The 25,174-nt window shown below is 41.2% G+C and overlaps 2 protein-coding genes across 8 annotated transcripts in view; one reads left to right on the top strand and one right to left on the bottom strand.

The window, feature by feature from the left end:
- The window catches only part of PIGN (phosphatidylinositol glycan anchor biosynthesis class N), a 109,632-nt gene extending 88,788 nt beyond the window's left edge, over positions 1 to 20,844 (bottom strand). For 2 of the 4 annotated variants that reach the window (XM_074576120.1, XM_074576123.1), the window contains exons 1-3: positions 20,788 to 20,844; positions 4,752 to 5,011; positions 615 to 736 (exon numbers count right to left, since the gene is read on the bottom strand). In XM_074576120.1, the coding sequence (XP_074432221.1) occupies positions 615 to 736; positions 4,752 to 4,978 (349 nt within the window). In that variant the 5' untranslated portion in view covers positions 4,979 to 5,011; positions 20,788 to 20,844. Of the gene's footprint in view, positions 1 to 614; positions 737 to 4,751; positions 5,012 to 14,863; positions 14,983 to 20,448; positions 20,751 to 20,787 lie in introns of those variants that run through there. The other 2 variants (XM_074576122.1, XM_074576121.1) reach the window with 2 other exon arrangements.
- A 220-nt stretch (positions 20,845 to 21,064) lies between these two features.
- The window catches only part of RELCH (RAB11 binding and LisH domain, coiled-coil and HEAT repeat containing), an 85,378-nt gene continuing 81,268 nt past the window's right edge, over positions 21,065 to 25,174 (top strand). For 3 of the 4 annotated variants that reach the window (XR_012585630.1, XM_074576117.1, XM_074576116.1), the window contains exon 1: positions 21,065 to 21,728. Coding sequence is in view for 3 of the 4 variants with exons in the window: in XM_074576117.1 (XP_074432218.1) it covers positions 21,233 to 21,728 (496 nt within the window). In the remaining variant the exon portion in view is untranslated. The remainder of the gene's footprint in view (positions 21,729 to 25,174) is intronic. The other variant, XM_074576119.1, reaches the window with a different exon arrangement.

The following is a 25,174-nucleotide window of genomic DNA, read 5'->3' as shown; positions in this document are numbered from 1 at the left end:
ATTAGGAACACGGACAAGACTAAGTAATTCCTCTTACCTCCTCTGTCCAAAACCAACCCACAACATTACAAGTGCTCAGGCCGGAAGCCTGGGGGAAGGCAGAGGACCACAAGAAAAACGACCAAGTCAGTAATGCAAAGGCTTGTTCCACATTATTAACGCCAAGCGTGCAGTAACACATCCAGCTAGCTCTGCACAAAACACACAGTTGGGGTTTTTGATTTATTTTGCTACTGATTCTCCAACTCATCCTAGCAACGGTTCAGCTAAGACACTGCAGTTCGCTTCTTCGTTGTGACATCTAGTTAGCCATCTCCCATTACATCCCAAATGATAATTAAAAACTCTGTTACATTAAGAGATCATTCCATAAGGTTCTTTTGCTTTTAGACTCAGCATGCTGATTTTTACCATGCTACCAAATATTAACTTATGTAAGCTATTTTCATAGTTATCGGTATTAAGAGCAGGAAATACATCCAAAATTATTCTTTTCCATGCAATCTTGGTAAACAAACCACTACGCAGGCATTTATCAGCAATCTAGAAGCCCAGCACATCAGTGAAAGACCTGATTTTGGAGGACAGTGTTCAAAGCTTTAGGACTGGCATACCTTTAGCAACTGCACTGACATCTTCATAAAATCCAGCTATGAGCGCAACATGTCCTGGCCTGGATTCTGTTGGGACCCGGGTGTGAGAGATTCCCCAGCTGCCATTATTCTCCAGAATACTCCTGAAAACAGGATACAAGGCAGTTAATGCTTATGATTTTTTGAAAGTACAATGAATTGCAGATAAAAAGAGCGACCAGTAGATGTGAGGTAGGAAATGCAAACAAAAAACCCCCAGACTAAAACAGATTTTCACTACCGCCTGCTGTGCAGCAAAACAAGCAGAACATTAACCTGCAAGTAGTTCTATATTATAACACCCCACAGAGAACATTACTATTGTTGCCCATCAGCACTGCAAACAGATGAGTTTAGCTGGCGTTCTAATACACTTCGAATTAACATGCTATTTTTTTTCTGCTGCTTTCTGCTATAGCTTACTTCCCCCCCCCCCCCCCCAACAGATTGTTTCTGCCTGGTGTTACTTGTCTTTGTTCTTTCCATTGAGCTGGAAAGTGTCTAGTTCTATCTTCTCTTATTCGTTAAATATGCTCGATTATAATTAGTTCTTGTGACCATGTCTGCCTTTATTTGTGCTGGATATTGGAAGCCAGCATCAAGAGAATTTAAAAACCACGTAAATCTAACATGCAAATCATTTCAGCAACATGGAAAAAATATAAGCAAACCTTGTATCTTTTGCAGTTACCCCGAAGTGAAGGAGAATACCTTCTCACCACATATGCAAAAACACATAAATTGTCTAGGGATTATGCACATACAACAGTTGTAACAGATAAAAAGCAAAGAAAATAGAGGACAAAGCCCAAGTTTAAGAAACAGCCTCATAAACTACTCTTGTCTGCTGAAGACATGAACAGCTGGAGCCTGTCGGAGAGCAAGCAGTGAGCGTTACCATATGCTGTTTTCTTGTCTCCATCTTCTGGAAGAAGAGAAAGATTCACTGCTCACTGTCAGAGCAAGGGGAGAAAGAAAGAAAAACACAACACACCAGGACATACCTAAGAGTAAAGTTTAGGAAAAAAGCTGCAGAATCTTCTGAACAAATTCAAAACAGTTTTTAAGAGTCAAACCTACCAGGAAATTGTATTTTTGTTATTCATTATATAAGCTACAAAATTTGCTGTATTTTTAATGGATGTGTTTTAGCCCTAGTAGATTCTAAATTCATGCTTTGGAGACTTTACACAACTGTTAATTACAAGACCTGTACACTCAGCTCTAAATATAATGAAATAAGAACCAAACCACAATCTAAAATTTCAGGCCCTACTCCAAGCTTGCAGGATTCACAGTTTGCTTGTTTTTTAACTCATCTTAACCTCACATTCTCAGGCCTACTTGAAAGCTCACAGGACTATTTGGAATAGCCAAATATTACAATGAAAAATGTAAAAGGTGATACAGCACTCTGACATGTTATTCCTAGCTCTCATCTCAGCTAGGTTTTAAGACAAGTTGTATTGAAAAACATACTAATTTGAAAAAAGGATTTAAGTATCACTTAACGCAGTTTCTAAGTTATTGTCACTGGAGACTGATAAAAATGTATTGCACTAGCATCAGTGGAAGATTTAAGACAAAAATAAAACACTTTTGGCCCTCCTCACAATTCATTGTCACAACAGGTAGGAGACTGTTTTAATTAGAATTTGATTTCTATTGAGTCAGAAAGTAATCCTTTACCTTTGATTTTGTTGGGCTGGATCACAGGATCTGAAGTCAGCAATAACACATACCAAGCAGTAAAAAAAAATATTGCCAGATATTGTCATTTACCTGTTCAAAATTCATTTAGCTATTCTGAATTATTTCAAAGCCTTTTACTCAGAAGGATCATTTAAAAAAATTAATTTTCTTGACAGTATAAACATTAGCTACCCATAATAGAGACGATGAATCTGAATATGATATAGTGATACAGCTGAAACATGACAGGCAAAGAAAAACCATCTCCCCCAAAATCCCTACCACCACTACAGCAATTCAGACCACCTACCATTCCTCACAGCTATCACAACACTGATGAAAAACAGATTTTTCAATAATATTTCTAAGAAAAAAGACTAGGCACTTGGCATATATCAGCCAGCAGTTTGCTCCAAGCCTAATGGATGTTTATTATTAATTTTATGTACCTACTAAAACTTTGCTTCTATTTATAGCACATTGCTACAAGAATGGTTCTTGCTCATTTAAAGATAATTTTTCCTCATTAACAACACAGTAGTTGCCAAAGTGCTCCACCTGGATGAGACAAGTAATCTGGCTGTTAGATTGCTTGCTACTATAAAGCGGATAAGTGACCGAACACTTGGCACTTAGGAATGAATGTGCAAAAAAGTAAACTTTATATTAAATTGTATATACTTTGGATTAATATTATTGAAAAAGGAAAGCTCAGACAGCAATAACTTGGCAGAATAAAACAGGAAAAACTTCCAGCAACCAACATCTGATCTTATCAATCCATTTACAAGGCTAACTTATGGAAGTTGTGTAACTCAAAGGTTCGGTAATAAAACTTTGAAATTGTAGCAGTATATGTAATAGAGCCAAAGATATGCCCTGGACTGCCTGGCCCTCCACCTTTCAGAAGGCACAACAATGCCACGTGCTTTTTCTTTTCATCAGCTCTCACATATACATGCTCACACACATATATGTATATGCACACGCACATATTCATATGTGGGATGAAAGACGAGAGAAATACAGATTGCATTTCAAACCTCTACTAGCATTCTATGCCACTTAGTGACCTACCAGCATCTTTGCTTATTACAAGGCAGTTTTCTCCCTCCATTCACCCAATACTTTCAGATCAGGTGACAGTGTTTTACTTTTACAGGTTTTGAAATAGAAAGTCCGTAACTCCACAAACAAGGTATAGCAGAGACAGCAGAAGTGCAGACATCCCAACACTGGACAAGCTAATACACGGTTTAACTTTTTATTTTTAGATAGGTACGATAATGCTGAATGGCTGAAACTGAAAAACTCAAACCACTTAACAGCAAAAATACCCATTATAACTCTCTCCTAGCCACTGCCCACCACTGCTCCTAGCGATGGGGCCATTACAGCATTCACACCTTGTTGACGGTACAAAAGACCAACAGTTTTACTGCTAAGAGACGGAAGTGCTCTGGAGGAAGTGTGAAGTTCACTGCTAAAAGACAACATGGAAAAATCACACTGATGTGGCAGACATCTGACAGTGGAACACAGCACCTTACAAAAACACTAATAACAGGAGAAGCAGGTACAAGTAATACCATATGAGCTGGCAAGGGCTCCTCAGATTTCTATAGCAGACTGCAAATGCTCTAACACCTTCAGATAATTGACCAGTGCTATTACACAAAAGTAGTCTTATTTAATACTGTCTACTTTTTTTAGTTTAAGAAATTATTTGTCTTATGATCAAATAATTATCTTGATATAAGGAAAGAGGGAAGGTCACTGAAAATTAGTTTTAAGCACTCAAGGATATGACCTTTAACACTTTCTTGGCATGATTAGTTTTTCACAATCTTAAACCAAATCATTCCATTAAGCAATCAGACACACAATAGAGAGCACAAGGGAGGCAGCAGGGTCACGCATGCAGGAAGGGTGGAACAAATAGGAAGTGGCAGCCTGCTGTTAGATCCATTCGGGCCATCTTTTTTAATCACTCCTTAAAAAGCTTCATCAGTAGCTTAGAATTAGAAGACAAGCACGTTAATGAACTACTACTCCTAAACTGAACATCCAGGAAGCAGTTTAAGTTAACGACTTTGTTAGGCTTCAGAATTGATACCATGCTGATGTAAACAGAGAAAGTTCACACTCCTCTCAATTACTGGCGAGCTGTAGTTTTCAGAGGACAATATTGACTCAATTTACTCGGTTCATGGTTTAGCAGCTTTACTGACAACGAGGGACACCAACTCAAATTCATGCATTTCTGTGGAGCGTAACTCTGCAAGTTTGTTACTTCAAAGGCAGAGGGAAGGCAGTACTCAAGCTACCACAGTTGCTGCTGTTCCTCTTATTCTCTTTTCAACATTACATAGAGCTGCCTCCAGAAGCGAAATCTTCTGGATCAGTAGCATTTTCAGATGGACTCACCGCAGGTAAGGTGCTCGGGGCGTACCGTTGCTGTTCAATTCATACAGCGAATCTGCCCGCAGACCGTCAGCAACGAAGAGTACAAGACGTTTTGCCGGAGGTGGCAGTGGAGTCTGCTGAGGAGTCATACCGTGAACCAGGGGAGAGCTGAAGTAGATGTCAAAAATGGAGACCAAGAACACACAATGCACAAGGAGGCCAGCGAGTATGAAGACCGGTATACCCATGGTAGCAGCAGGCTGGCAAGGCAAAGTCCAACACTGAGAGAGAGTGAGAAAAATAAAGTTAGGCAGATGAGACTTATCAGAATCAACATTCATTTAATTTGTTATAGAATGGGAGTGCCATAACCACAGTCATTACACAGGATCCGTGATCAATCTCTGCTTCCAACAAGCTTTTTCCCCAGAAGTTTTCATCAAAAGTCACTGCATGGCTAATTCAGACTTTCAGACAGTCATTATGTCTCAGCAGCTCATCTTTGGTGTTTTGTAGGGCACCAGATGGCTTCAAAAGACCACTGAATCAAGCCAGTTTGTCTGATATTCAGCAGGTTTTTGTTACCTACATCAGTGACAGAAGACTCAGACAATGCAATGTCTCCATGAACATACTACCCTCTGCTGGCTGTTTGCATGACAGTGTTGAGGTCTGTTCAGGCAAACGCAAGCCAAAGACAGCTCAGGAAAGCCATCCTATACCAAACATCCATCCAAAGTTGCTTTTTCTAAGCTTACTATCAATTCTGGTCTCATTATATTCTGCCTAGAAACAGAAAACTTCTTTTAAAGGAATAAAGATGCTTTGCTGAGTGCAGAACACTGTTCCTCTTCTAAAACAGGTGACACAAGCACAACAGCCAAAGGATTATGTTTCATGGATAATGATACTCCTTTTCTGAATGTGTTTGCAGCCCTGCGATCCTCTGAAGTCAGGTTAGAGATACAAGTATGCTTGGTAACAGGTACACTGGAAATGTACGTGTCTGCCACATGTACTGAGGGGTTCATATGATGCCTACTGAAGGCAACGCAAATATACATAATGTATGTGTACTCAATGTAATGTATGTGTACTCAAGTAAGTGTGGGATCTGAGCCTGAATGACAGTTCTGACAAAGTACTACTGGTGTTGTCCAGGCTGCTAATTTAGTTATTTAAATATTAGCTGATTATCAACCTTAACAAAACAACACCTCCACTCACCAATTTAGAAACAGATGTTCCTAACAGCCTGGAAGGTTCAGATATTCAATTACCTATCTAAATACACACCTCTCTCTAAAACAAACTCTTTGTTTCAGAATCTAGTTAGTGCTTCTAAATGACAATATATTGAGTTTATCTTGCTCCTTACAGAATTCCAGCAGCTGGTCAGACACAGCCAGCCACCACACGGTAAGACTATTATTCTTATCAAATAAAGAAAAAGGCTTCACTACCACATAACCTTAACTCTGATCAAAACAGAAAGACAGTTTTTACAATAAAATTTTTAAAGGGACAGGAAAACCAGAGAAAAAAACCCACACACTAAAAAAAAGAAGATTTTAAAGTTAATATATATTATTATTTACTAATCCAAAGAAAAATTCAGATCTGTGTGCAACTTAACCATAACTTCCAATTCCACGCATTTTCCCTACTGAAACACAGATGCAACAATGCCAATCCTAATCAGAAACATTAACATAGTGATTTCTCATTTTAGAGATTTGGAAGGAAAACCACATAACAAGATCAAGACAACCAAGTACAACATTTCAAAGAAACATCTAGTAGTCACGCTTAAGTGATCAAACAAAAACTTTTCATTGATCAGGAACTTACACGCTTCTACATCTACAAGTTAGATTCCAAGACAGACTTGGAACATTTGTAAATATCAGTTTATTTTTTATTTTTAAGAACTCAGGGTTCCTGCATGAATTTAAACACATGAAACCACAGTCACAGAAATACCATTAAGTTGAATGCTGGAACTCATTTTATTCAATCAGTTTTGTTTTCCATAGGGCTTTTTCTTTTGATGTTGTTGTGTTTGATAAGAGAATCCAAGCTATTTCATGCCTTAAACTGATGAGACTAAACACCCTACTAAACAAAGCAGTTACTTCAATCAGATACTTGCTGTTGTATACTCCCAGTGCTACAGTTCTATAGCTTAACATATTCTAAATTCTTCTAATTAAAGTATTAGTAACCTAATCTGTTTTCAGCACTAGCTATTTCTCTTTGCTTTAACTCTCCCCAGGCCTGAGCCCTTGCTTGCAGCAAAGAGTGCAATCAACACAATTCAAATTTAATGCTGTCTTAGACTATAATGATCTACAGAATAAAAAAAACCAAAACAAAACAAAAAAAAAACCAACAAAAACCAGACTTTCTTTTGCAACCACAGTTTGACTACATTACATTAGACTATTCATCTGGGCACAATATATCCAACTGCTCATCACCATCAGATGATTTCAAGACAGGCAGCTTCCAGAGCACCTACTTCTGCCACGTCCCTTGCACCTGCTTCTTCTGCCTCTAGCTTAGCTTACGTTGCGCCTTTAATGCATGACTTTGTGCGTCATCACTGTGACATAACATTGTGAAAAGCATCCTATCCTCAGGCTTACAAATACCTTCCCACAGGTATAAAGTGTTTGGAAAGCTCCTAACTGCATCTCAGCTGAATGCCAGAATAGCACTCGGTGCCCTCTCCTAACAGCAGTCCTGCTTTCAAACTACTACGCCATAGGGCAAGGTGTTGCAAATGAGCTCTGGTCTGTGGTTAAAGAACTCTCCAACTCAAAGAACAAAGTTTAAATACAGTCAACAGCAATTCTAGAGAGACACCAGTGACCTCCTACACCTTTTCATTTTGATCATTACAACTAAACTTGGTCATTGCCAGCCTGAAGTGCCTAAGGTTCATTTAAAACAGCTGATTTCTCTTCAAACATACAAAGTATCATGGAAGAAAAAAAACCCCAAATATTTCCAGTAACTGGTTTTCAGGGGAAAAGAAAGGTCTTTATCACTGCTTGAGCTTCTCTGGGACTTCCAAAACGAACCCCTCTAGGACAAACACCCAAGACCAAGACTTTTTTGGACCCAACTTTCCACAGGTCCAGTCGCATCTCAATGTCAGCTCCTCTCAACGCACGCCATAACACTTGGAGCACACCCCCATTTCTTCTCAGCCTGCAATACACATTTGACTATCGAGAAGGGCAAAAGAAAAGCAAGCAGGCGCAGGGATGACATTTCTTATAGAGATCCTGTTCTCTAACAGCTGAAAGGGGCCAGCGGGAGAGATCTGACAAAGCAGAGCAATAAGACTTATCAGAAAGGAACATCTGTGCACATTAGTCCTCTCATCTCCTCCCTCTCAAAGGGAGACGACGCTCAGGGCAAGGGCAAGGCAACTTAACTCCTTGAATCCAGAGTTAAGTTTCTGTTTTCACCCACGATGTGGAAACATTAGTTTGCCAAAAAGGTAACATGGTAACATGAATGAAAATGGGCAAGTTAATTTCTAGAAAGCTTTTCCCAGAGACTGAAGACAGCCAGAGGGGTCCCCCAGGCATGCTGCCTGTGACAGGCACCACAACCACCATATGTACAGACCAGGTTCTGAGCCACCCTACTGCAGATAAAACAGTAATCGAGATAATACAAAATTACTTATCAGACACCCAACAAGTAGTCACATCTGGAAACAAACAGATTCAGATATTAATGAAGTAAAATATTCCCTGTCAAAGAAACGCCTTCACTAGACCTCTCTGAACTTAAAAGTACCACGGTCTAAGACAGATGGGGGTGGAAGACAGTTGAACAACAGGCTGAAATGGCTCTTTCCTGTATAAAAACCAGTTTGCATTTTGAGAAAAAGCTTGTCTGAGTGATCCATTGCTGTGCAGAAACAGGTCTTGGTTGATACTGGTTCATTTCTCGGCTGAATTGCTACCAACTGGTACTTCACACAGTTCTTTTAACTAAAAAAGCCAGCAAAGACAGGAAGGCAAAGAAATCAAAAAGAGCATCAGAGGTACCATTCAGAAGTCTTCTTCAGTTTGTACCTACACTGGTAAGAAAAATTAGGGTGCTTTAAGTCCTCCTAGAGAGAGAGGGAAAGCAGTCACCTCAGCTACAATCCAAGTTAAGACCAACAGAGCTGACAAGGCCAGACCACCAGCATTTCGCTACCAACATTTAATTGTAAACTCTTGGATTTCAAGTGTTAGAACATATGTCCTAAAATTGGAGGACAACCCTCTTCCCTAATTGGGAATGCCAAAGTCACTTGAATTCATATTTGCAGGTATTTAAGCTTCTTAAATCTAGGATGGGCTACTACCTTTCATTCTGCTGCAGAATAAGATAATTTTGTCCGCGCATTTTAGCTACTTGATATGAAGATTCATTAGTTCAATGGATGCCAAGGCAACAGAGAAAAAACATCTCTTCTTGAAGCAGCCATCCATCCCCTGGTATCCTCCTATTAAAGCTGATTTACCATGGACCACTGAACCATGAACGGTAAACCATCAAGGAAGAATGTGAAGATAAAATACAGAAGGACCTCTGGGATTTGTGAATGGACCTCCACAGAAAAGAGGGATAAATGCTAAGCAACGTTTGTGCTGTGTAATTGCAGCTACAACCATTTCTGGCATGAACAGAAAAGATTAGTATCTTTCATTTCAAGTATAAATAGGATATTTGTCATCATCTTTCCTTCATTGTACTCTTGCATGAGGGGCCATCAATATGGAGAGGGAAAGCTAAATACTGCCGGACATGATCTTCGTGAGTGAGAGAAAGGAGATTTAGGAAAAACAAGATTTGTGGAAAAACCTCAGTGTAGATCTCCTGGGACATCTGGGTTTTTTCTGCCTATGATATGCTCTAGCATTACACCTTTTTTCCCCCCACCCATTTCCAAGAGGAGTGGAATCATCAGTTGATCTGTGTTCTCAAAGATGCAATGGAAGGTCTCAGACTGCAAGTCCACAGAGGGATGTCACTTAGCAGTCAACACAGCCTCCACACAACAAGTGCAGGAACAGCTGAAACTGGTTGACAGTACCTCTAAATTTGAAAACATACAGATCTTACTTATCCAAGTCCTCTGTCATAGAGAGATCTCTTCCACTCCTCTTTTCTTCACCCATTGTGCTTTTGCATCACCATTTGACAGGGTGGTTCAAAAGCCAGTCTGAACCTGCAGGTCCAATGTGTGAACCAGAGGCTGAACTTGTAGGTGTTCTGACAGGTCTGTCAGTATCAGGAGGATCTGCAAATGGAAGCATCAGTATCAAACTCCTTGGTGCCAGCAGCCTTCTGGCATGCATTTCTGGCTGGGAAGAGGAGAGATCAGCTAACCCAGTAAAGTCTGGGTGCTCAGACATCCCTCAAACCTATAGTGTTTCATGCCTTGTAGGCACAGAGAAAGCACAACGAGCACTGTGTATGCATCTGCCCTAGCAGGAAACATGCTTATCTATATACTATTTCTCTGTATCTCACATGAGATACAAAAATGAAATCCAGCTTCTATCGGATACCACATAAAGGGAAAAAAAAAAAAAAGTGCTTTAGTTTTCTTCTCCCCCCTCCATTACAGAGGTCATTATGAGCAAATTTCTCGGTAGAGCATGGTGCTTCACAATTCAAGGCAGAAATCTCGCAAGGCACGCTAAAAGGAAGAAATAACAAGGATAAAAGGAAAAAAGTGGATTAAGCGCTAGCTTATAAGAACAAGCAAAAGCCACAGCCTGTCAAGAGAAGAAAAATAGAAAAGTATTAAACACACACACCTTTTTACTTTGGAGGACAAGGAGGCAGATCCAAGTATTTATTACTAGTGCAAAAACGTCTCCACCCACAGGTGCCTGGCCATCCAAAAAGTGGATAAACAAACTGTCACTTGAAAATATATCTTACATCTTTCTGTCAAGAAAGCTTAAGCCTAAGATATCTCAGCATTTTTGTGTCCTCTGATACTTTCCCAGGCAATCTTTAGCAAGTGACTTAGTGCGCTACCTCCCACAGTCCTTACTTTAACAAAGCAAAAGGTGAGCTTTGCCCAAATCCTGACTGCATTATTCTACTGAATTCTATTAAGCCATTGTCTATCACACCAAGAGGAGAGAAAGAAGCTTCTAGTCTAGTAGATAACAGAGAGGCATGTTGCAACCTATTTGTCATAAGCCATTTCTTACTGCCCATCCAAACATATCACTTGTTATAATACAGATCAAACAGAAAATTCACCTCCTCTATAGACTCAGCCCAACTAATAAACTATGTATCAGACTCAGATTTATTCTTTTCTTTCTACATTTTTTCTCCTCCTGTCACCACCTCCTAAACTAAATACAGAGCCAATGATACTGTCCAGCCTCCAGTATGTCAGTAAGGTACTTCTTGTTCAAACAATCTGGACCCAACAACACAAAGTTTACATGGATTCTTAAATAAAGACCTTTTTCGGATCCTTGACAGAAAAGTACTAAAGATCCACCAAGCTACTCACTGCCTGTTAAATACGAGTTGTCCACATGAACACAGCAAGTAGAAAATTAGCACTGCCCTGGCTCCGCTGGGCCTTCAGCAGACTTCAGATCTGACTTTATTGGATGCTGTACATGAGAGAGAAAAGAGCAAGCAGATGCAGGGGAGCAATCATTCTGAGAGACAAGACGTGAGAACCAGCAGACACCTTTCTTAAAGTCTAGGAGATTAAAAGAAAGAAAAGCAGCAAGGACCTCCTGACTGCAATTAACTATTTTTCCAGAATAGAGTGATTTGCACAGATTAGAGGTTGGTGGGTTGTTTTTTTTTTTTTTTTTTTTTTTTTTTTTTTTTTAGAATCCTCAGGCAGAAAGTTCAGCTCCTGGCTGGCAGCAGAAGGGGTGAAGAGACCCCCTCTCTCTTCATACGCGTATCTATCAAAACAATACATAAATCCCCCTATTAGCTGGAAGTTTCTCACTAGCAGTCACATCAGCGTAAGGACCAAAACACCCAGACTGTGGCAATGGTAGGGAAGCAAGACAGCTGCAATGAGCCACGTAAGCCCAACTATCAGGGACAAGAAGCAGACAGTTTATTTCACATGAGCTCTTCCTTCTTTTCAAGTAGATCCATAACTTGCTGACAAGTCTTCCCCCCCCCTTCTTTTTTTTCACTCACACCACAGAACCCACACCCATAGCCCCAGGATGGATCAGGTCCCTCAGTGCCTAACAGGAAGGCTGACATAATTAAGTGCAGCCTCCATTTCCCCAAAGTAATCAACATCTAAGCTGCATTCCTCAGGTTATAATCTCTCGGCATTATTTATAAGGCAAAGAAAACCATACTTGTACTGCAATACAATATAGTTCTTTGTGAGAAATGTAACGTTTCCCTTTTATATTTTTCTTTCTTCAAATATGCAATAAAACATACACAAAATACTACATGGAATATTCCCCATTGGCAGGAATATTTTTTTTAAGGATAATAAAGTGTCAAGACAAGGAACTCAAGATACATTATTCATTTCTTTTAGAGAGACCATGTTTCAGTAATACTGTCAAGTCTGTTGGTTAAGATGAAGAAAATCCATCGGAAATGCATTTTCAATAAGCATCAATGGCCTTGGTAAGTATCTTTCATAGAAAAAAAAATAGACAGGAATTTCTACTAAGTTTCTGGCTGAGGAATACATTTTTCAACTAAACAGTGTTGTGTATTTTGTAATTTAAACTGTCAAAGTGGTGACAGTACAATTTGTCTGTACGTAAAAAAAATGATCCTTTTGCTTAGGGGAGGGGAGCAAAGCGGGAGTTGTGTGGTCTAAGCGGCAGTAGTTTGCATGGTATGGCAGTTATACATCATCTAAGATGGTACTAGAAGTTTCTACTCTATTCTGTTACTAATTCAGATTTTTTAAAAAATCTAGACACTAGTCAAGAAAGGCAATCAAGTCATTCTTGTTGTCACAGCACATAGACCTATTGACTGCACAAATTAATTTATACAAGAGATTTACCACTCGGTCTCAGAGTAACTCTCTCTCATATCTTTACATACTACTTAAACGCAGGAAACCCAAAATCCTCATCTTGACTTCATCATATAATCATACTATGAATAGAAGTGGGATGATGATCAGGTCCGTTTTTCTCCTTTCCGAAATTTCATTTCCTTTCTCTATTGAGCATAATATGCTCCGCCAGACAATGAAACTGTAACTACAGTACTTCCACTTGCTCTTGCACTGAAGTGGCTTTTGTAATTCAAGCCATCTGTTTAAAATTATTTTATGTTCAACATCTTCACTAAGCATTTAAGGGATTATAATAACAAATGACATCTGTTTTAAATTTTAAATGTGGTTCAGTAAAGCACAACCAAACCTGAGGCAGAAAGCTCATAGAATATTTAATTTCATTTTAACATCACTTGATAATCAAAATTACTCTGCCTGCATAGAAAACTCTTTTGTTTTGCCAAAAATGTCCAAGCAGAATTTTGACTATGGCCTGCACATCAAGTGTCCTAATACTTGAAGATACTGCAAATCAGTTATCCAGTGTCAACCTAAGCAATTTTCTCTGAATTACCCTCTAAACACGGTAAATTGTACCCACAAGTCGCCCAGGAACAAAAACACACATGAGACAACACTGACAATAGGACAGCACTGACAAAGAGAACGAGGGTACTTCTTTAAGAAATAATGACTGCTTCGAGGCACGAAAGAGAAAACAAGAGCATCACCCTTTGGTAACACTTGTTAGGCAAGCGGAAAAAAAACAAAGAGTAAAAATTCAGCATTACATCTGCTCAGTATGCAGGCAGCCAAAAATGCAGAACTCAGAAAAAGCAAAACCCAGCAACAATAAACCCTGTGTGGTTTTGCTGTGAATGAGCTATTTCACTGAGTAACAGCATTTTGGGGGCCTATGTCTTTTCACAGGGAATATTTATTGACTGTGGAATCATTAAGCAATACTCTATCAGCAAGATTTTTTTTCAAGCACCACTGTTCTACAGTTTAACATTGTATTTTCATCTCAATATGGACTGTTTAATTATTTTGTGCTGCCAAAAGTGTCTTGCATTATTCTGGGAAACTTCTCTATTGTTGCAGAAAGTAAGGATTTTTTTTTCTGTCATTGTTTCTTCTTGCCCTGTTTGGAGATCTTGTAGACATGTTTTCATATTACAAGTTTCATGGATTACTTCTGGGGAAAGAATGTCAGCCTGGGAGCGTCTAACAAAACCCAACCCACTGACTGCCATGGCTGCTTGGGTCAAGGGACAAGTGGCCCTTAAGAGAATGCAAGCTCAGGGAAGACAGCTTGCCACAGCTCTCCCTGTCAATCCAAGGCTGAAATCCCCCCGAGACATTTTAAAAGATATTTGCAATAAAAATATGTGATACAACACATGCACCAATAAAAGCAGAACAGTTCCTCCCTTTAGCAATAAAAGGGACAAGGATCAAACTCTTTAAAGTCATACAGAGAATATTAAGGTAAAGCACATGGGAAAAAGATAGTAAAAGAACAGCCTTCAGCTGCATTGAGCTGGCTTTGCAAAAGCAGCTTGCAAACGTATTCTGTGTACACACAGAGAAGAAAACACACTATAAAAAAAACCAGTGCTTAAAGTATGCTCCCTAGAAGCTGGTATGAATAGGGAGGGTTTAAAAAGAAAGCTCACGGAAATTGTCTTTTATTGTCACATTTTCTTACTGATATCAACAATTACATATAAACAAGAATTATCTTAAATAGCAACAAGCCTCATCTGTTGAATCTTGCACATAAGCCTCTGAATGTCAATTTGCCAATAGCGTCAGTTTGAAATTAAAAACAGACTGCAAGGGAACCTTCTAAGCAAGCAGTTATATTTTCAACAGAAGAAATAGAGAAGTCAAAGAATCACTTTGTAGGTACTCACCCTTTCAAAAGCATTTTTCTAAAAAAAAAAAAAAGTACTTAGGAGCTTGTGAGTTCAAAAGCACTACTTAATTATGCTAGACAGTTGAATATAATGCATAACTCAATACAATTCAGCTGGCTAGCGTAACTGATACCTTATGTATCTTTACCTACCCAACTTCAATTCACAGCAAAGTTGACACAGGTAGAGGTAAGTTAAGTTGCCCATTGAAGAGAAGAACTCATTTAAAGCCCCAGGTGAGCACACATAAGGAACGCAATCCAAATCGGAGATGTGTTACATGACACACTTCATCGATGATCACAGCTGAGAAGAGCAACCTGCAAGCACACAGGGGAGGGATGGCCAGTGCCCCCCTGGCACAGAGACACGCAGCCCCCACCATGGCAGGCAGGCAGGCACTCTCCAGGCTCCTGCACCGCTCCCAGCCCCTTTGTGGGCTCCATCATACTCTCGGGTGTGACCTGGGACGTGGCACCATGACAGATGAAGTCCCTGGGAAATCCCACCCTGAAAACGTGCTGTCAGGAAGTACTGCTTTGTCATAAAGAAATAAGCACAAGGGGAAAAAAATTTCTCCAATTCCTTCAAGCACCAAATGAAACAAACTATTAAAAAAAAAAATAAATTGCATTAGCCAAGTTGTAAAGTGCAGAAAAACACTAAAAGGATGGGTATCACCTTCAAGAGAGCACTCAAATTCACAAGTAGTAAGTATATACAGTATTTGTTCAAGGATACTTTGAGGTGTAGTAAGAAATCTTTATACAAAGGAGTCACCTCCTCTTTAACTCTTCCACTAGCAACCACAGTTGGAAGGTGCACACACAGAAAGCATTTTCCTAAGCACGCAGAAGACACAAACCCCACTCAAATTATCAGTTACTACTGCCTGAAATACTTACATTCACTTTAGAACAAAGTTCTTTTTGCTTCTACAGCAATCTCTACTAACAAAGTAGTTAACATTTGTTATCATTTATGATATATCAACTTGCAGACACCCTCTATTGAAACCCTGTGAGCTTACATTTGTCTTTAAGACAAAGCCAAGCCACTTTTCATTTCTATGACACCTTTTTTTTTTTCAGCTGCTGACTGACTCTAATAATTAATAGAGCCAGGAAATTATTCCTGGAAACAATCAATATTCTGTCTATTTGCAATATGGGGTACTGATGATTTAAAATGAAAGCTCCCCAGCACTCAGACTTATTTGGGAAAAAAATGGCAATAGCCTTATTGCAGAAAAAAAGCTAAGAGCACAAGACAAAAGCTGTTAGAGGCCCAGAAACCTGGAGAACACAGACAAGCAACAACTCTCCAGTTTTCCTATTACATCTTCCCCCCCACAAATGGAGAATCATTTGTAATTTCCTGATCTCTCTGCTGGCAAAAGAAGAGAGCAATGAACACTGGTAGGCAGAAGACTTCAAAGAGATGACAATTACTATTGAGACAGACACCAAATGCAGTTTCATGTCAAGAATATGAAGGCAAAGTCTACCTATCTCAGTATCTGCTCTCAGGGGGGACACAACAAGCTAGTTTTGAGATGACAGAAAAAGTCTATTATTCACTTCTGTGTAGCTGTTATTCACCTGTACCCTACCATCTGTAGAAACATGCTTGTAATTAAAAGCATGTTTTTCAAAATACTTAAGAACAGCAAAGCAAATGTATTTTATCAGGTATTTTATACAAAAATGGCTGTCATGGGAGTACCAGTTAAGAGAACAAGAGGTCTTCAGGCACAAATACCGCAAGGAAAACGAAGCCGGCATAGCTGCAGAGCGCTGTTCTGTCCTTGTCTGCTCCTGCCCACTTATTCCCATGACAAACTTCCTCCTTGGGCTGGCACAGCCATCTGTACAACTGTATAGTCAAGCAGACTGCAGAATTAATTCAACTGAAAATAACTTCAAGAAAAAAAAAAGGAAGGAAGTGTAAAGATAACTTTGCTGTAGTTTAGTTCCCCAGTCTAATTCCCAAAACAAACCTCTGTGCCGGCACCAGGACTGGACTTGCATCTCCTCCCAAACAACAGTGCTACGTCAGCATGCTCAAAGCATCTCCTCAGACTCCTACTTTGTCCTCCAATGCCTGCGTTTCACACTAGTTGTATTCCTTTCATTAACACCACAGTTTATTGCATGACCTCCTCCACAGACGGTCTCAAATCTCTCTTATCCTATTTCCCCCTTGTATTGAACATGACTGAAGAACAGCAGGCTGTATAAGGAAAATATAAGGGGTTTCGGTTTTTATTTTTTTTTTCAAAACTGTGTAAATACTAAATGGAAGAGGAATAAGGTGAAGCAGACAACCCTCAAAAGCACAGAGCAGCAGCCTGGAGTCAGCATAGTAACATCTCTGCGAGTTGCCCCATGCTTCTGCAGTGATAGGAATAGGTAAGACCTTTTCAACGTCAAGCTGTTATTGTCCTGACCTCCACAAAGCTTCAATAAAAGACACCTTAAAAAATTCAGGGACAACAGCTTTTCATTTGAATTTAGGACCTTTAGACCTCAGAACTCAAGAATGACTTTACTATGATTGTTTTCATACGTCCCTTCAGTGCAGTGTTTCCCTTCCCCATCAACACTGTCCTTCAGGATGGTGAGGCATGGTCAGGCACACCATCTTAGACTGGTCTGTTACCCTTTACCACAGCTTGCTGTACAGCCAACATTTCCAGACAACATGCTCCATTTTCCAGACTAGGGTGAACAAAGCCCACGCAACTCAATACTCTAGTGTTTGTGGTGTCATAAAAGGTCATATCTTTTATTCCTAAATTATGTCTCCTCATTCAACTGTTAATAGCATTTCTTTTTCTCTATTCATTCCCACAAAAACACAATACACACATCATGAAGCTTGAACAAGTTTTCTAAAATACTTCTTAGGCCCTGAGTGTGTTTGCTCACTGTATTTTTGATTATAGGCTTCCAAATATCCACTGTTTACAGTAATGCTTCAAAACAACAGTTTGAGGTAGAAAAACACAGCCAAACTGATTCAAAGAGATTTTGGTGGTTTGTTTTGTTTAATTCAGGTCCTCATCTGACTTCATGGGACATCATCACATTTTCAGCGGGGCTGAAAATATTTCCAAGGGCCCCTTCACACTGATGCACTACTTTTCCTTCCTTCAAATCACAACTTAACAAATACTTCCTAAATTCATTTTTTCTGGGTAAAGCTACATCTGTACTTAACACACAAGTAACTATTAACTACTGATATAAGCTGTTCTCGTTAAAAAACATGCCCTTAAAACTGGAAGGGAAAGACACAGTTTCAGAGAAACAGCAGTAGTCTTTAAGCATAAACAACCAAAATTATGAGTCTCAACATTTGCATTATTCAGCTCCCGCAGAATCTCAAAATATTTTTGAGGTTAGGGAGTTTACAAAGAACTGAAATTCAATTTTTTTAAAGTCTGAAAATAAACATAAAAATCGTAACTTCTGTAAAGTTTCTTTTGAAAGGGGGTAAAAGTCTTAAACACACATAGACAAAGATTCTTTCAGGTAGCTCAGTTTTAGAAGAAGACTGAAGCAAGAGTTGTCAAGAACTCACAGATCTGCATTATTTTAAAGTAGAAATCAGATTTGCTGCAGATTTTCCTCCATTATTTTGTTTCCTGCACCTTGATTGGGACTCCAATCAGATGAAAAAAAGCTACGTAAGACTCACTAGAGCACATTAACTGATAAATTTCAAGTATTCGGCACATAAAAATTTATTTTTTAAAAATGAAGTTAGCCTTGTCTGTAGAAGCTGAAAGAGAAAAAAACCCCTTATAGCCTGACTTAAACTGTGCATTCACTGTGAGAGCAGTTGACACTGGACCAGAGTAGCACAGGAAGAAAGCATACTTTACACACACGACCCCAGACAGCATAGAGGGAACCCGAAACTGGTCGTATGCTTAAGTTCATTAAACTTTGAAGCATTAGCTCAAGATTTAACACTCCTACCAAAATCAACATATTAAAACCAAAGACTGAATTTTTTCCAACTTATTTTCCATCTCGAGAACCATAAATTTTAAAGTTCATGAAAAAACTTGTATAGACTGAAAAAAATATTTATATGCCACACCTCCAAAAAACTCTGAAGATTTTTTTTTCTATAAGCCCCTTGTATTTTGGCTACTCAGCTTAACACATTTTTAAATGTATCTCAGAAAGCTTGATTTCTAAGTATGCTGTTCTTCAGATATAGAACTCGAATCCTTTAAAAGTTAGATGGAAACACTAACTCCAGTAAGAGACAAAGCAGCTTGATGAACAATCTGCCTCTCTCAGAATGACCACCAAATAAATTTAAAAAATTAATTTGTAGCTCTCTGCCTCGAGTAGACCTATATAATGCTTTACTTCCAGAACTCTTGCATCTTCTTCTGTCTCGCACATCCTCCAAGGTACTATACTTCCCTTATCAGGTTTTCTTTTCAGGTCTCTCAAAACAATACCCCTTTGGTATATCACAAAAAAACTGTTTTTAAGCATGTTATAAAAAGCATAATTCTCTCTCTACATTCTTCAGCTCTGGTATACACATTTCAGCATTAACCGTGTTCACTTTATCCTAGTTATCCATAAATTGTTTTAGAGCAACCAAGTGACATCTGTAAATAATTCAGTTAGTTTCGTAAACCCAAACAAATCCCTTCTGAAGTACCGAAACAGAGGAATACTTTATTATTTTAGGTGAGGAAGGGGGAGGAAAGTTAGTCCTTACTGTGAAGCACACAGAAGTCGGCTGAAGCTAGTTTCTCAAATGAAAGGCAGAATTTAGGGTTTGAACTGCCTTTAAACATCCTTAAAGTCACATGTGAACACTGCTGATCGCCACTAGATGCTGCTACAAGACATCAATAAGCTTTTCCCTCCATTTTAAGGGAAAAGGCAGAACACTACTTTTAACAAGTTCATACTGAACATGCTTTAACTCTCTAGGAAGGAAAGGAAAAAGCACAAGACATCTTTAAGGGTTTCTAATTCCACCGGAGCAGCAAAACAGTAAAATTACTTTGTTCTTATTTCTAATGTGGTCCGAGTAGAATTTTAAAGCATTTTCAATATACCACCATTTTACTTCATGCTACAACCAGTTCGTAGTCCATTACTTACTCTCTTTTCATGTATTGACAATGTAATACAGTTAAGTTAGTAAAAAAATTCAAAGTTTATTATAGGACAGAATGCAACATTGATTGCTCTATTTACAAAAATATATGCAAATTAAAGACAGAAGAAAAGCACCAGTCTCTTAGAGCATACTATCATGATATGAATGGAATAGTTAGCAGTCACAGTACTGAATATTGCTTCTGGATCTCAGTATCACCGTAAAACATTACCACCATTTTATTAACAAGATTTCAGCCCCAGTTTTGTTCTCAGTAAAGCAAATAACTCCTAATGAATTAGCGTTACACAGACAGAGCTGCTATTTTTGTGAACGGGCCGTTAACTTCAAAGAACGTGAACAGAAACCAATGCTGACCCGGTTCTGCATCATTTCTACTGAGCTGAACTTCTTTCAGCAGCAAACACTACCTGGGTGCTACACTCCGGCTTCAATTAGAGTTTCGTGCCAGGTTAACACACATGCTAACAGCTCGGCACCACCTTTTTAAGAGTCACAGCATCACGCTTCTAGACACACAACTTATCAGCACCCCTGCTCGTACCCTCCCCAATTTCAGGCCTATCAGGCACACCTGGCGCCGGAGAGTAGCTCGAGACCCATCGGGGGCGCGGTGCTCAGGCCTCCCAACCACCCGCCCGGCCCATGGGCCCTCACAGGGGGCCAGCTGATAGGTGCCTTGGGGCCAGGGCCTGGGCCCTGGGCCGGGCGCTGAAGCCCAGCCCCACACCACAGCAACGCCAGGCTGCCGACGCCAGGCCCCTAGGCCGGCCAAGGCTCTCCGGAGGGCGGGAGGCGCAGGCCGGCAACAACCCCCATACCAGGGACCCGGGAACCGACTCAGCCCCAGCAAGCCCTGCTCGCCCCCTCAGCCCCCGCGGGAAGCGCTCAGTGCGCACGCGCCAAGACTCACTCGTCTCCCCTGCCGGCAGCTGCAGCTTCCGCTTCCGCCGGGCCGTAACCGCTCCCCGGCCCCGCCCCCCACCCCGGCCCGGGCGTCGCGCGTAGAGCCCCGCCCATCGGGAGGGCACCTCCCCGCTCCCTCAGGCCCCGCCCCCGCCCGTTCTGCCGGCGCGGAGGGGGCGGGGCCCAAGGCCTGGGGGGCGGGGTCTCAGTGCCGGGTCGCGGTTGGCTGGGGGAGCTCTCGCGAGAGGTGGGATCCGGAAGCGGTAGCGCGGGCGGTGGGAGGTGGCTGCGGAGGAGGAGGCCGCGGGTGGCAGTCGGTGTTGCTGCTGTCGGCAGCGCCCGCGGCAGCGGAGGGGGCTGGCAGCCGCCCCGGCCTCGCCCGAGGTGGTGGTCCTGGCCGGGCTTTGCCAAGGTAGTGCCTTGGCAGCGGTCGCGCCGCGTCGGGCTGTAAGATGGCGGCGGCGGGCGGGGGCACTAGCGTGAACCCCTTCCTCAGTGACTCCGAGGAGGACGAGCCCGAGGAGTCTAGGCCCGGCGGCGGCAGCAGCAGCAGTAACGAGCCGGTCGGGCCGGCGTACCAGCAGCAGGAGCTGGCGGCAGCGGCGGGGAGCCCTGAGGAGCTGCCGGGTTTGCGTGCGGCGGCGCCGGGCGATGCCGGCGGCGGTGCGGGGGCGGGCGGCGGGGCCGGCGCGGCGGACCCGCCGCGGGTGTCCATGGACGCGATAGCGGCGCAGCTTCTGCGGGACCAGTTCTTGCTGACGGCGCTGGAGCTGCACACGGAGCTGCTGGAGGGCGGCCGGGAGCTGCCCCGGCTCCGCGATTTCTTCTCCAACCCGGGCAACTTCGAGCGGCAGAGCGGCACGCCGCCGGCCGGCGGGGCCCTGGGCGGCCTGGGCGGCAGCGTGCTCGGGGGAGCAGGCGGCAGGGAGCCCGGGTCCGGGCAGCTCAGTAAGTGGCTCGGGGGAAGGGGAGGGGGTCGGGTCCGGGGGTGGGGGGGCTCTGGGGAGCAGTGGCAGCCGCTGCTGAGCGCACGGGGCTGGGCGGGGATGGCCGCCGGTGTGCCCGTGGCGGTGCGGGTGGGTAGGGATGCAGGGCGGACGGGGAAAGGCGTTTTGCATCGCGTCTTGTTGTCTGTAATCTCTGTGCGGGGCTGGGGGAGGCTGCAGGAGAGGGGCAGCTGAGGGCTGAGGCGGTGGGGTGCCAGGACCGGTGTTAGCCTGGTCCTGCTTGCGAGCTTTATCGAGCTTCAGCCTTCCTGCGAAGGTCACACGTGTGCCAAATGTCGAAGAAATGTGAGGGATGGACAGCCTTAATTTTTAGCTGTCTTGTGGTTTCTTGTGCCTGCTGTCAAGAGATAAGTTGTATGCTGCTAGGAGAAAGGGTTCCGTGTTAAGCCATGGCTGATACATTTAAAGTCTAAAAATTGTTAAAAGTGGGGTATCAGGAGCCAGCATATCGTTTCTGCTGATGCATTGGAATGGCTAAGTCATCCAAGGATAGGTCTGAGTTTCACAGATCATGCACAACTAATACAATGTTTCCTATAATTAATGGTGGCATGTTTACGGAGTGCCTGCAGTCTTTGGCTAACCATTTTGGGATTTGGAGTTGGGGAGTGGTAAATATACTGGGTTAGTATAGCTTTTGGGAGGAAAAAGTGGTGCAGATGTTTGGAAAATCATCACATAGCCGGCGTTAAAAGCTTTTGAGTTTTAGTAGTAGAGCAGATGGCTTAGAATAAAATTACTTGTGTGACTTACTAATGTTACTGTCAAGAAACGTAAAGTTCTGAAAAGAAGGTAGCTGGTGGAAGTGGTTTTGAGATAGAGAAGCTGCCCAGCCACCTGACTTTTGAGGATTTAATGAACACATGGGAAGGTATTGAGATGAAAGGAGTTGTGGTTAGTAGACAGTTGAAAGATTTATGTGTATGTGTATTCTAAGACACCTAAAGGCATTTTGTAAATAGTCCCATATTTTTGTTTGTTTTATAAAAAGTTTCTAATGTTGTAAATACATGCAGTCAGATTTAAAATTTGGAAATAACTAATAGTATCTAGATAGCTGGGACAATAGGAGACATCTAAACTTTCAACTTGTTATTGCTTTTCAGAAGCTTTTAAAAATGGTATGGATTTTTTTTCATGCTGTGTGGTTTATATTCTGGTTATCATGTTTATGAATACTTAGAGTATCAAACTTGATTTCGTCCAACTGAGAGTTTCACTGTGGTTTGCTTCGTGATAAGACTGGTGAATGTTGGAAAAACCCCGTGCTTCAAGGCTTCCAACTGATGTAAATTTCTGTTTCATTAAAAGCAGCTTCCTTGGGAATTCCAGTCAATTCATCCAATTGATTAAACATTCTCTTGTCTTTGTTAACATGATATGTTGTTTCCAGTTATTGATAACGTACATACTACAGTAGAATTAGAAAAAGAACAGCCTGTGTAACTGCAGTGTTATGTACACAAAAAAGACTTCTTGCAATCCTAGACCAATGTACAGTCATGTGAGAACATCTTAATGATTATTGTGCTGACCTGCTGAATGATAGATGGCAATGGGACATCACTATTAAAAAAAGGGGGGGGAGAGAAAGGAGAGGAGAGGGGACCAAAACTTATTTTGGAGCAGTTTAGTAATACTAAGGTGTGCCAAAAATAAATACTACGCTAGACCTTAGGTTAAAGGTTAAGTGTTAAGTGTCTTGAAATCTGATATCTACAACAGGTTAGAGTGTGCTTTTTGGAGGATTTCTATGTCTCAACAATGATTCAAAAGGCAGTTCACACTGAGTGACACTGAAAGGTGAAAGATCCAGAACAATGAAAAAAATAATGTAGTTTTGTATAGCTGAAGTAGGGTTTTGAACTTATTGCCATCAGACTTTCTTGCAGTCTGGAGTCTAGCATTGAGCTAGCAATTTTGATGGTGCTGTTCACCCTAATTCTGCTTAATGTCAACAAGAGGTGGTAGTCTCATGCCTCTGAATTTGTGCCAATTTCCAAATGCTAAAAAATTGCAGAAGGCTCTGATGGGCAGAAAATTATATGGTCTTTGCAAGAGTTCTTTTCACTTCCCTCGTAAGCATCTGGTATTATTCGATTTAGGAGGACGACTAAGTCACGGGTCAGATCCAACAGTAACTCTGAATAGTTTCCTAAGTTGGTCAAAAGGTTTAGTTTTGTTGGGAGGTCCAGTCTGTTGTGCCCACCTTTGTGGATCCTCGCATGGAGACTTGCAAAGAATGCATGTGAGAGTAGTTGCATGTATCTTCTCTTGCTTTAATGTGCCAAAAAGTATTTGGGAATAAACCAGTAGTTTTCTTCATAGAAAATATTGATGTAGAAAGTAGTGGAGTTTGGCATGATTGTCATTTCAAGGTCACTTGAATTTTATGCTTCAGAGAAAAAAAATAATCTTAATGTGGTCGGATTAAAAAGAAAAGTTCTTTATTTCTGTTGGTATCTGAAGTCAGAATTTGTTCTCAGCACTAGCTTTGCACCTGCTCCTCCCTGCCCCAAAGTTACATTAATTTCTATGGTTTTACATTGAGGTTTCTGACAATTTGAGTGTATGAAGAAAAAGTGAGACTGGCAATTCTTATTGAATGTGAAGTATGTTTGGAATGCTGCCTGAGGATTTCCATGGAGAAATGGAAAGCCTCGTACTGTGCGTTCGTATACTGAATGGGAGAGTTTCAGTGCAAGTATTCATTGGCACTTCTCAGGATCCTTTTAGACAAGCTAAAATATGAGTGCATGCTGGAATTTCTTTTGGTTTTTTCTTATCTTTCTCTCTATAGACTGCTATAAAGAGATTTTAATGAAGTGTCATAGGATTTAAACAACCAGCGTCACGTGGTCAGCTAGTGACTTAGAAGCTGTTTTGTCTTGGAACCATGCTTCAGAACACTTGGTTACAAAAGCAAATGATAGTCAGATGACTAGGATTGCCGAGTTTTTTGCAAAAACACCCTTACATTTTCCAGCAACAGTAATGTTACAGCTGTGGAGATTGTTATATTATAATGAAATGTATGGAAATGTATATTGTGTCTAGCAACTTTGCTTTTGTAGTTTGAAGCAAATTTACTTTGTGAAGGAGTCAACACTGTTTCTTTAGATGCATAACACTTGTGTACAGTCATCCTTCACGTCCTGTATCGCTGTTAGATCCTCCCAAACCTCTATGACAGCTTCTTCCATTGTTTTTTTCGGTAGCATTAGCTCCACATCTGATAGGCTGTTTTGATACCACTTTTCTAATGCTACTCATGTGAGTGGTATGGTTTGGAAGTCCCTCCTTCATACAGCATTCCAGACTTTTTACAAGGCTTTGGTTAGCACCTAGGTATTAAATTTAAATTTGTCCCCTTCCCTATCATCTTGC

Source organism: Larus michahellis, chromosome 2 (genome assembly GCF_964199755.1).
Source record: "Larus michahellis chromosome 2, bLarMic1.1, whole genome shotgun sequence".
Taxonomy (NCBI): Eukaryota; Metazoa; Chordata; class Aves; order Charadriiformes; family Laridae; genus Larus; species Larus michahellis.
This window is presented reverse-complemented; position numbering and strand designations above follow the sequence as displayed.